This window comes from Bemisia tabaci, chromosome 5 (assembly GCF_918797505.1).
Source record: "Bemisia tabaci chromosome 5, PGI_BMITA_v3".
NCBI classification, from domain to species: Eukaryota; Metazoa; Arthropoda; class Insecta; order Hemiptera; family Aleyrodidae; genus Bemisia; species Bemisia tabaci.
The window spans coordinates 36,521,505-36,534,187 of record NC_092797.1 but is presented as its reverse complement, the minus strand read 5'-3'; the positions used below and the strand labels follow the sequence as shown (position 1 = coordinate 36,534,187).

The following is a 12,683-nucleotide window of genomic DNA, read 5'->3' as shown; positions in this document are numbered from 1 at the left end:
TTTACGCGGAGAATTACAAAGAGCCGCGGAGTGGGTAGCGAGCGCGGGAAAATATGTGTGTACCGCAATAACAAAGAAAAATTGAATTCGAGGTGCGGAGCTTTTCCTTTTCCATTTTTATTACGCGACCTCATCGGGAATTACTCTCGGCGGAATTAGCAGACGGGATTCCTTGAAATCCGGATGCTGCGCCAACTGCATCGCCGTGCATCCCGTTCGGGAAGAGGAAACTTTTTGGCATGAAGTTGCTCCTCTGGTGTAAGGGCGTGTCTCGATGTTTGCATGAGCCCCAGAAAACGTGGATTAATACTTACAGCAAGGCTCGACGCAGAAAGTGAAATACGCCCTTACGTCTGCACTGAAAAAAAATTCTCGGCGTTTTTACCAAGGTCCGTTGGTACCTTTACCATCTCACTTTTTTTTACCAATTATTGGTAATTTTACCAAGACAGACTGGTAAACTTACCTAAAAACCGGTATTTTTACTGTTTTTTTCAGGTAAGAATACCACTTTTATTGGTAATAAATTCCCGGTAACTTTGCCATTTTATCTCGGTAATTTTACTACAGTCGATAAAAAACATAGGCGTTTTTACCAAGGTCCAGTAAAATTACCGAGATAGTTCATTAATTTTACCGAGATCCTTGGTAAAATTACCAATTCCATAAATGGTAATTTTACCAAGAAAAAACTAGGATCGAATAGAACCCTGAATTCTTGATGGTAATTTTACCCTTTTCTTAGTAAATACACCGAGATTCTTTTTTCAAGGTGAGGGGCGACGATATGTGATGCTGATTTTCCCATTCGAATACTAATTCTTTATGAAACGGTAAAATACGATGAATAAAAAACAAATGGGTACGTATAAGGCTAAAAAAGAGATAAACACAACCAGGGCGTGAAGCGCCATGCCCATTCTCAACTGAAACAAAAGCTATGAATTTGAAAAATTAAAACAAAAAAATGGGCATGCATGGCAACTCCCCGACGAGTTATGAGAGGACCGAGTTTTGTGGCGGTTAGGCGTCACAGAGCGCCAAGGAGCGCTATGAAAGCGGCTCTTATGTATGTAAATTAGCATGCAACTGACCTAGGTAGATATCATTCTTCATGAAACTAGAGGTACAGTTTTCTCTCGAAATTTAGAAATTCAATTTTTCAATGCAATTCCCAAAAAAATTGCCTTGACGAAATTATGCGCGAGTGGACTAGCGAGCTTTATTCCCCTGACTAAGACTACGTACAAATCTCATGAAATTAAATTTACAAACTTACGTGTTCAAGCCAAACGTTAGTCGTCAAAATTTGATCCTTCAGATTCTGGAAAAAAAAAAACAGTACATCATTGAAAATTAACATACAGTCCATACATATGCACTATTTCAAACTGCAATGCTGTTTTTTTAAAGCTCCGGCGATATTTATGGATTTACGGACTATTGCAGAGTTGGAAAACTTACCTCATTGTTCAATTAAAGCAGGTTCTAAAAGGTGTCATTCTAATTTTACATACACACATACATAAAGTCGCGATTATAGCGCCGCCTCGCGCTCTGCGACGCCCAATCGCCATTGCCCCCTATCCTCCCAGAGATCATCAGGCAATTGGCACCTTCTGATCTCCTCCTCCACCCCTTGTCGCCAACCTTTCACAGGACGTCCACGCCGTCGCCTTCCGGGAGGAACCCAATCGAAGACCTGCTTGGGCAACCGATCATCTGCCATCCTTCGCACATGTCCATACCAGACCAACTGCTTGGACCTGATATCGTGCACGATGTCCTTTTCCACACCCATTATCTCGCGTACCCTTTCATTGCGGATACGCTCTCTTCTCGATATCCCAGCAGACCTTCGCCAAAAGTCCATCTCGGTTGCCCTAAGCATGTCTTCAGTTCTTTTCTTAAGTTGCCAGACCTCACTCCCGTAAGTTACGATACTCTTCACGATGACGTTGTAAATTTTCCTTTTGGTCTCCTTGGAGATACTCTGGTCCCAGAGAACCCCATTTAGCATCGCGATAGCTTTCCTGCCTTGCACATTCCGATCTTTAATGGCCCGATCCAAATTTCCGTCCTTAGTTAACCAAACTCCGAGATATTTATACTCTTCACAGTCCAGGATCTTCCGGCCATCCTCCAGTTCAATGCTTTGCTGATCACCACCGATAACCAACTTCTCCGTCTTAACCACATTTACTTCCATTCCCCACTTTCGGTATACTTCCACTAGCTTCCGCGTCATGTAATTCGCATCTTCTTCGTCCTGAGCTATTACCACCTGATCATCAGCAAAGCACAGAGTATAAAGGGTGCCATCTTCACGTAGCGGGACGCCCATTCCCGAACAGCATCTTTTCCATTCCTTTAAAACTTCTTCCAGGTACACTTTAAATAAGGTTGGCGACAAACAACACCCTTGTTTCAGTCCTTTAGTAATTAAAAACCCCAACGATAACTCCCCATGCGATTTAACCCTAGAGAAAGCCCCACCATAAAATTCCTTAATAGCACTAATTAGTCCCCCACTAAAACCCCTTTTGTTCAAGGCTTCCCAAAGTTTCATCAATGGCACACTATCGTAAGCTTTCTGGAGATCCACAAACACTAGATGTAATTCCTGGCCAACTCCCTTCTTTTTCTCTATGACGTGGATGATGGTAAATAAGTGATCAATCGTTGACCGACCGGCTCTGAAACCTGCTTGCTCTTCCGCTTCATGTTCTTTCCACTCCTCTTCAATTTTTGCTTTCAAGATTTTTCCATACACTTTGCTCAGGGTACCTGCAACCGACAGTCCTCTATAGTTATCACACTCATCTTTTCTACCCTTCTTCTTGTATATAGGTGACACCCAAGACTCTTTCCATTCTGTCGGTACCTTTCCACCGTCCAAGCAATCTTGCATCAGGTATCTCAACCGTTGAAACAGCTTGCAGGTTCCACACTTGATCAACTCAGCAGGGATATTTCCCGGACCTGGAGCTTTATCGTTCTTCAGCTCTCGTACGGCCTTTACCACGTCCTCCATATGGATCTCCAAGTTATGATTATCGTTAGTATACTCCAAGCTTACGCCTCCATCTTGAAATTCAGGTCGCCTTTCTGTCAGTAAATTTTTAAAATACCCCTCCAGTTTATCAATGGATATCGGAGATATTAAGTCACGCTTCATGTCCCTTCGCAGCCCTTTCAGCAACTTCCAGCTCTCAGTGCTTTTCCTTCCTCCTATGTACGTGTCTATTTTGTTACAGCTCCTCTCCCAAGATTCGTTCTTTTTCTTGGTTATGAGCCTTCGTACCTGCGTCTGAGCTTTTTTATACGCCTCTTTGTCTTCTGTTTTTTTAGAGGAAAGGAACTGATGATATTTTTTCCGTTTCTCCTGAATCTCCTTCTCAATTTCTTCGTCCCACCAGTAAGGTTTTTCGCTAACTTTCCTATCATCAGCGACACCAAGAGCTTCCATTGCTGCCGAGTGAATGCAATCCTTCAGGAACTGATACTGCTGTTCGGTATCACCGTCCCTTGATTCGCCCAACTTCTCATCCAAGCGCTTTCCATATAAAGCCCTTACACTTGGATGCTGCAAGCTGTCAATGTTATAGTTTACAAGCTTGACACGATCTTTTTGTTGGTGAACTTCTTCCTGTGCTTGCCTGGTCTCCTGGCTCCCTTTCACTGGGAAAGCTATTTTCGCCCCGAGGAAATAATGATCACTGCCGCAGGAAAGACCTCTCCACACTCTAACTTGCTGAATCTTCATTCCCGTGTCTTGTCTGACAACCACATAATCAATGATTGATTTCAATCCGCGAGTAGACTGAACCCAAGTAAATTTATGGATATCCTTGTGTTGGTAGAACCCATTGAGCACCTTCATGTCCCTTTGCTCACATACGTCAATGATACGGGCTCCGTTATCATTTAGTGCCGCCTCTCCGAAAGGGCCGACGATCTTACTTTTAATTTGACATCCTATTCTACCATTGAGATCTCCCAACACAATGATTTCCCTCCTGGATCCAATCTTACCAATTTCCTCGTTCAATTCTTCGAAAAATTGGTCCTTCACTGCGACAGTGGAATCATCGTTGACTCCATACACTCCCAAAATGGTGATTTTATGGCCAAACACTGTCATATTCATCTTTATCATTCGGGGGTTAACAGCTTCCCATGTAGTGATGCACTTGCGTAGGCTCTTGCGAATAAGAATTGCAACACCCTGTTGAGCTCGCTGATCTTTTTCCACGCCACTATAAAACAAATCGTATTCCTTTACACTTACAGAGCCTTGTCCTTTCTTCTTCGTTTCTGTTAATACCGTGACATCAAATCCGTGACTCCCTATCTCCGATACCACTTCCGTCATTTTCGTAGAAATTCCTTGTACGTTCCATGTTCCAAAAACCATCATCCGTTTACGTAATTTTTTCCGATAAATCCGTTTATTTCCATTTGTACCGAGGCAATTGTTATTGGGTCTTTTAACAGTATTCCTTTTTCCGAGTATCGGGGAGTTAGCCCGATGACTCAACCCCCAACCTGGAGGACCGGGGTTTGTTTTCGGAGTTTCCTCTCCTAGACAGGTTGCTTCCACTACAGCTGAGAGCCCTGTCTGCCCTTCCAATGGGTGGTTCATACGCCTTGAAGCCGGTGACCATCTCCACTACCCCATGAGGCAGGGGTTACCAGCTGGGGTCCGCAGGATTGCTAAACCTGTGACATCAGTCCCCCATACGGGGATTCATTCTAATTTTAACCTGAGATTAAATAAATCGTAACACGAAATGGTTGTACGCTGCATGGCTCTGAATCAAGCATAGGAACTTATAGCTAACTAAAAATGGAATGACCTCATTTTCGTTGCAACGTCCCAAAATATCCGTTTCACTTTTAATTTTCCTGAACAAAAACTAACCAAAGTATTTCCTTTTCTGTGAAGATTTTTGAATGGGTGAAAAAAATTCACAGAAAATTGAAAGAAGATAAAGGTCAATTTCTCTGTCAAAATTAAATAATGAATCTGGATATTGGCAATACCGCAATCTATATGACACGCATATCTGGATTTAGTCATTGCTACCGACTATCTTCTTAAAAACGAAGCACATTATAACTAAAAATTCTTGCGACGTCAGAATTCAGTCAATTAGAATGGTTGATTACCTAGATAAAATAAGTTAGTGATCGGGGATCAACCATTCATAAAGAAAGTTAAACAGTAAGCGAACGATCCTATAACTGAAATACAACGACGGCCCAAATTTCACCATTGTTTTGAACGAGAAGAACAATTCTGATTAAGAGATGCAATTCCAGAAACTTAGTACCGCGAAGAAGCACCTGTCAAACTTTCGCGACACATCAAGCGAAACTCTCAGATTCAATCTACCGGATGTGCATTGAAAAACCGAACTAGGCTGGAAAAATTAATCCGCGGTGTTTGCGGAAGTTTCTCGAAGTCACTCTCAGGGTTGGTAGCGGGGGGAGGGGAAGGGATGGTCGCCGAAGTTATGATCAGGTATGCCGAAGCGGGGATCCCATTAAAGAATTTGACAAAGTTCGCAACTCGTTGAGAAATGAAATTGCGCGAATCCCTGTAAAACAAGGGGGATTGGCCCATTTTTCATCAATTTTACATCAAAGTTTTATCCATCTTACATCCAGCCTCCTATCCCCTCCATCTCACACTTAACTCATCCCTCCCCGTCTTTATTGTGCTTCCACCGGTCGTGTTCTTGGATGTTCGGAATGATTCCCTCGCGAAGCGTTAAGCGCTAACGAATTCAAAGTTGTATGATAACTTCTTACCGACGAATTAACTCGAGGTTGTCTGATTGGCACATTTATGCAAAAGCGTTCCAGCTGAGAGAGATACCTGGACCGCATTGAGCAAAAAAGAACCAAGCCACATCCACTATAGCCAAATATATTCGGGCAATTTAGTTTTTTACACGAAAACGGTTGTGCAGATTTATGAGCAAATTTCAGTGAATTATCTGCATGTTGTGATGCCAATTCCTTACCATTTTCAAAGGCATCTGCGTAAACTTCCTCTTGTAAAAAATTAAATCCCTCTGTTAAATTTGGCAATAGATGATTTGGCTTGGCTCCATCCTGTTAAACGCGGTCTAGCTATCAAATGGGTTTATTTTGCGTAACGTATCCGTAAGCAGAAATAAAAAACTCCAGAAAAGTTTATGAGAAAGTGTTAGTTAATACACATTTTCTTTAAAAAAAATAAACAAATAAAATAAAATTAATCGTGCATTCGCAACGTTGTAGAAGATACACATATTTCGACTTAAGCCATGGATTAACACTTCAAACTGATCATGTGAAACACAAATCAATACGGTAACGTTCATTATTCAATTACTCCCTTCCGAGAGATTGGAATTACATTATCCCCCTTCATGAAAATGACGGATTGAAATGTATTTTGTTCTGAAGCATTTTTTTGTTCTGAGGATTTTTTCAAATATAGTATCGATACACCTTATGACAAAGCATCCATTAAAAATAATTAGTCAATTGTTCCTCTATGAGCCGAAATGAGACATGTTTTCAAAGTAACATTAATCTATCAGAGAGTGCGTAAATCTTTTTATGTTTGCGCATATTGTTTTGCTTTTTGCTATTCATTTGATTTCTGGTGTAGAAGTCATTATTTTCAAATTATTTCGAATTAGCAAAGACGCCCATTTTTTGTTGTTTATTACTTTCTCTCAATTAACATAGATCCACCGGGCTCAAAATTAATTTCACTCTTGTCGCTGAATGTCTTAAAATTATAATAACTAAAGTAACTTAATCTGGCATGTGCTTGGTTTTACACATACTAAGCATTTGTTCGGGAGGAAAAGTAATATTTGTTCATTTTTTTTTTAAATTTCAGACAATGAGCTCTACGATACGCTTTAATTATTTTGAAATAAATTTTACTGATCCTAACGCTCTTTGAAGAGATTGAATGTTTTTTGTATCTTAATTATGCTCACAGGCGGCAAGGGATGTGGACTCTGCGAGGTTTACACTGCATCACATGACAACATCTGAATCTGCATGGAGGGGAGGAGAGACAACATAACAGCGGGAAGACACTTCTGAGTGAATATCATTTCTATTTCATTTCAAAGTTGGAAGTTGGAAAAGGTAATTAGTAAGCGTGGGTACTTTAAGAAGATTAAAATTTCTCCTTGTAATTAACAAAGTCTAGAGCTGAGATACGGCCGGAAACAAGTTTGGATTCAAATAAATTTACGCTTCTGAGAGTGAGACTGCACACAAGATCTCTCATCATAGTTTTGACAGATTTTATTACGCTTTTATGGGATCTTCAGGTTAGGTCAACGGTAAAATGTTCCCTAAATATGCAATCATTTTAAAATAATGTCGAGCTTCCAGAAATGAGCCACGTGTAACACTACCTCCAAATACTATGATTTTAAAACTTTCGCAAATTTCACCTTAACAGGTGTTTAATGATTAAAAATAGCTCTAAATCTTGATTTTTTGTAAAGATTATGTTAAGACATGATTTTGAAAGAAAAGCTTGTAAAGTTAATACCACTCAAGAATAACAGTTAACTGAAACGCTGTATAATGCTAAAAACAGTTGCTAAAAACAATGCTTACAGTTTCTCGAACTAGTTTCTTTCTTTTTTATACGATGAAGTGAAAATGTTGTTTTCATTATCATTACTTTGAATTGGTTTTCAAGCTGTACATAGCCTGTTCAGTGTCTCTATGGAATTGCTGCATTTTGTAAGTCAAGGTGACTTCAAATACCGCAAAACTGGGGCGCGCACTCTGCAGAAATGATATATAACTATGCTTTATTGCACTTTGAGTAATAACGACGAGGAAACTAATACGTCTGGCAAAATGAAGATACGTTGTCAAATTTATGATGGCGTTATTCGTGGTTTTTCATTGAAATATGAAGTCCCGAGTGTGAATGGGTACTTCATGAAGATTATAATTTCTCCTTGTTAAAAAAGTTGAGGACTGAGATACGGCCAAAATTAGATTCGAATTCAAATTGATGCAGGCGGTTTTGAGAGTGAGACCGCACACAAAAGGCACCCAGTTGTTGTTAAACTGCCATTTACATGTTAATTACAGCGCAAGCTCGTTAATTTTTCGAAATATTTACACAGAATATATACACCTCTCAGCTATGAGACAAGTTTTCCACGAGAAAATCATTTTTTTATTTTTTGGCCATGTTTGGTCCTTATAGCATTGACTACTTCAAATGCGTCAATGCTTTTGGTTCGTCATCGGTCCAATTTGGGGAATCTGGCAACGGTAGTCGTAGAACCAAGCTGGATACTGGGGGAGGGGGCTGGGGTGGGTGGTTGGTTGCCGCCGTTTTGCGGTGACGGGGACGTCACTAATAAATTACTCTTTAAATTATTACCTCGTCGGATTAGTCCCCCGAACACAATTAACGATGAAAAGATACGTCAGATTTTGAGCGCACGCCCGCCACACTCCACCCTGCATTTTCACACCACGGCACAGTGATCGCCAAAAGTGCAGAGAAGAAAGGAACGATGCATGCAGCGTCTATTGGAACAGAATTGATGGGTGCGTGTAAACTTTAGGTTGGGCGAGAAAATGAGTTTTTTTCCTTGTGGGATACGGCAAAAAAAAATAAAAAAAAAATAAAAAAAAAAAAAGAGCGCACTAGCCATGAATAAATCTACTCCTCCTGAGAAGCATTCATTTCAGCCGAATTTGGAGGGAGGATTTTTTTTATCACAATTTGCTCAAATTGACCCCAAAAAATGTCGATTTAAAAATTAGTTTTGAAATTTGCCCTACTTACCTTGAATGGCGGCCCTGCCCCTTATTTCTCAGTCTTCAAAAGAAGAAAGTCTCTTGAAAAGTTGATCCGTTTTTAAGAACCTGAGAATTTTATTGAGATGTGTATTTATCAAAACTCTGTTGCTAGATAACCTAGGTATCTTCATTATTTATAGCTTCAGATGGCTGGTTTTAGAGGTATAGAAATGCAACATTTACATTTTACGCATGTACCATGTACCTAATCGGCAATCAATGCTGAACAATATTAAATGTGAAGTGCAGTTCCACCAGCACAAGCGTTAAATTTAAAGTTAAATATTTACTTAAAGCTTTTATTGTCATAAGGTTTCATTTTAACCATTTACCTACTCTCCGATCATAATTATTACAGCTTAAAATTTAAAAAAATAAAAAAATATGTATACATAATTATCACTTTTAAGAAGCTTTAGTTACAGCAGATTAAATTTTACAAAGCTCAATTTAAATCTTTTTTAACACAACAAGTATCCTACCTAATGCAATCTCAAATCGGAGAGGAATGTCATTCTCTTGTGCAACCTCGAATCGAGGAGGAGAGCCGCTCTCTTGTGATGATGAACCCGATCCCGGTCGGCTAAGGAAGAACGCCGTATGAACATTCGAGAGTTGCCAAATTTCCCTCGATAAAATTTTTATTTTTGGGGAAAGATATGAATATTATTCATTGAAATTTTCAGGGACTTTTGGTGACATTGCGAACAAAATTATCTAAAAAATTTGAAGGAAAATATCCATAAGTTTACCAATAAATTAGTTTTTCTATCAAAAGAAATTTGGCAATGCCTGAAGGTTCATACGGCGTTTTTCCTTAGCACGGCAGAATATTGCTCCCGGGTTTACAGCGAGCCATTCTAAATCCCTCGCGAAAACCCCAGAAGCGCACTGTGTGCTGAGAACTAATTGCTTTTGAGATCGCAAGATTTTTTCACACCCTCTCTCCCGCGTTGAAATTTTACTCGATCAAAATGAATGGGAACCTAAGCTCCGAGACTTAATTGAAAAATGCTTCGTTGGGAGGGGTTGCGCGGTGAGAGGTCAAACAAACAAGTAAACACGGTGAGAAAAAATTGATGATTCGTCCCGCTGCTACCCATGAATCACTATGGCAAAAAATCGACGAGCTAATCCGTGGCATTCAAATCTGCAGCACACAAGGGACTAGGAATTCTAAATCCTCTCCACAGCCGCACAACGGATCGAATCAATGAAGGAGGTCGGACGAAATTTGGAAACTTTAAAATCTTTTAACTCCGCTCATACACAAATTTGAGGTTTTAAAAGTGGCTCCCGCTTCATTAACAAAAAACTTATACTAGATACAGAACTGCATTTCACTCTAACCCCTGATAATTTTCAAACAATCCTACTTAAAAACAAATCTAACTGGAATGCAATCCAAAAATACATTAAAGAAATCCTCTATGAACAAATCCCCCCTTTATCAAAATCCACCTCTCACCAACCCCCAACCCCCCCCCTCCAGCCGAAGATATACCTTGTGGTAATTCCGGCGTGTCTCGGGAAGTTAACTCTTGACCACTTTACTCTTATTACTTATACTCATTTTATTAACTATTTGTACTTGTGAATAACTATGCATGTATAATCATTAATTATATTAAACTAAATATTAGACTATACTTTTATATATAACTTACTTTACTTTTACATGTTAACCTTAAGTACTTTAGCTTATTAGTCATCTTTGTAAAATCTCTTGTTATCTACCGAATAAATAATTTCTCTTGACAAAAAAAAAAAATAGTGGCTCCATTGGTTTCTCTCGTGAAATTTTCTTTCAGATGCACCCCTTAAAATTTAAAATGTGACGAATTTAACATCAAAACTTGCAGTTTCAGTTAAAAGTTTCGTGTCCGACCTCTCTGATCGATTCAATCCACTGCGCGCCGTGCTTGCTGGGTGGTTACTCGATATCTATCATTTTTGCTTTGCGGAATAAAGTAAAATATGAAACGGTTCATGCATTTTTCATATCTTCCACCATTGTTTTACGGCCGGGTCTTCCGTACTCTCCTCTGGGTCCGAGGAGAAGGGGGATTTCACCGGCTAGTACTTACATTCTTGATCTCAGCGCCGAAGCTTTCCCAATCAATTCGGGGCAAATATGAATCGGAGCTTTTTTTCCAATATCCCTCTTGAGGTCATCTCTTCTCTCTCTCCATTTCCCTGTCATCTAAAAAAAGCTAACTTTCATTCTATGGCGTTGTATTGAACGCATTAACACAAAAAGAGTTGAACTGCATTAAAATACATGTTTGTATTGTATGTATTTACGAAAGAACTTATCTATTGCACCTGACTGAACCTGGTATCCGTGCATGCAAAAAACGGTTCAGTGCTCATGCTGACGGGGGTAGATTGAATGCCTGCGTTACCTAAATTTCGGGCATATAAGCACCAGCTCTGCTGTATGATTACTGCCCGGCCTTGCAAGGGTAGGGCTTATCTAAAATTTAGGTGACGCCATCTCATCTGACATTTTGAGCAATTTGTACGCTATTTTCGTTAAGCAGTTTTTCTATATCCATGCCACCGAGAACGGGTTTTTCGTTTTAAACCATCTTAATTTTTTTTTTTTTTTTTTTTTTTTTTTTTTTTTTTTGCAGGTTTAATGACTTACACCTCAGAAGTCTACAGAACAGGGCGATAGGGACATCCATGCTCCGGCTTTCAAATTTTCAGGGATTAAGGCCGAGTAGAATCTGTTTCTGCAGATCCTCGCGTCAGTTCCGTGAAAATTTGTCGCCACCACCGAGATTCAAACCCGGGACCTATTGGTCTAGAGTCAGCATCTTAATTGGACGTATTTCTATCAAACGGAACTAAGCGCCAATTTGAGTTCCTTTTGAGAAATTTAGAATCCCGAATAACGCGTTCTGTCAAACGGACCTAAGCGCCATGGAAAAGCATTGCGAGTATAGGACGGAATAAGCCGGACGCCCGATTCCGCCGCCAATCCAAGCCCCCCTCTACCTTCCTCACCCTATGGCGCTTAGGTCCGTTTGATAGAAATACGTCCAATTTTGATTGCGTTGCCTTTTTTGTAAAATACAGCAACACCTCGATGATTCGCCGTGGTATTATCTTGCCCAGTTAGGCAACCATGTGTGAACTCCACTATGTAGTGCCGAGAGTTTTGCACTGGAGTGATTTGGCGCCGAAAAACCCACGGACTCCAAGAAACAGAAACCCTTTTAACTGCGTACTTTAAGCCTTTGAGTCAAGTTCATGTTAATGTATTGTACGTTGGTGTACATCATGTATGATTGCTGCGGTGTTTATTCTAACTGTCCGGCCTGAGTCCGTAAAGAGGCTGGATAATCGACTTTTTGCAAATGCACTGTGCGGTTATTGGTTTAATAACGCGATCCTTTTTTTTAAATATATTTACCTTATTCCTATTACAACAGTCCGTAAGTCGGTTACACTGAACGATATTAATGGAGACTAATTTTACCTTTGAAATAATATTGCCAAAAGGCTGAAATTCCTGTGGATAGTATTGAAGATGAAAAGTCAGCTGAAGAAGGTTTACTTGAAGAATACTTGATTCGACAAAAGCGATCGGGCTCTTTAAGAGCGAACAGGTGGAGCCTTATTGACCTGTTAGCGGATCGAAAGATCAGCGATAAGATGTCTCCAAGATGACCCTCGACCATTAGACAAAAGGATAGGGCGATAAAAAAGAAGAAATTGAGAAAGCGGATGATCCAAGTGGATGAAAAGGAACGGTAGCATCGCACACTCCTCTGTTGCAAAATGTCATTTTTTTTAAATGATTGATAATCTACAATGCA

At 39.9% G+C, this 12,683-nt stretch overlaps 1 protein-coding gene across 1 annotated transcript in view; it reads right to left on the bottom strand.

Annotated features, from left to right (window-relative positions):
• Positions 1–12,683, bottom strand: part of nAChRalpha2 (nicotinic acetylcholine receptor alpha2) — an 89,761-nt gene that overhangs the window by 57,788 nt on the left and 19,290 nt on the right. Inside the window, exon 2 of the mRNA XM_019056897.2 lies at positions 1,280–1,324. Coding sequence (XP_018912442.2) covers positions 1,280–1,324 — 45 coding nt within the window. The remainder of the gene's footprint in view (positions 1–1,279; positions 1,325–12,683) is intronic.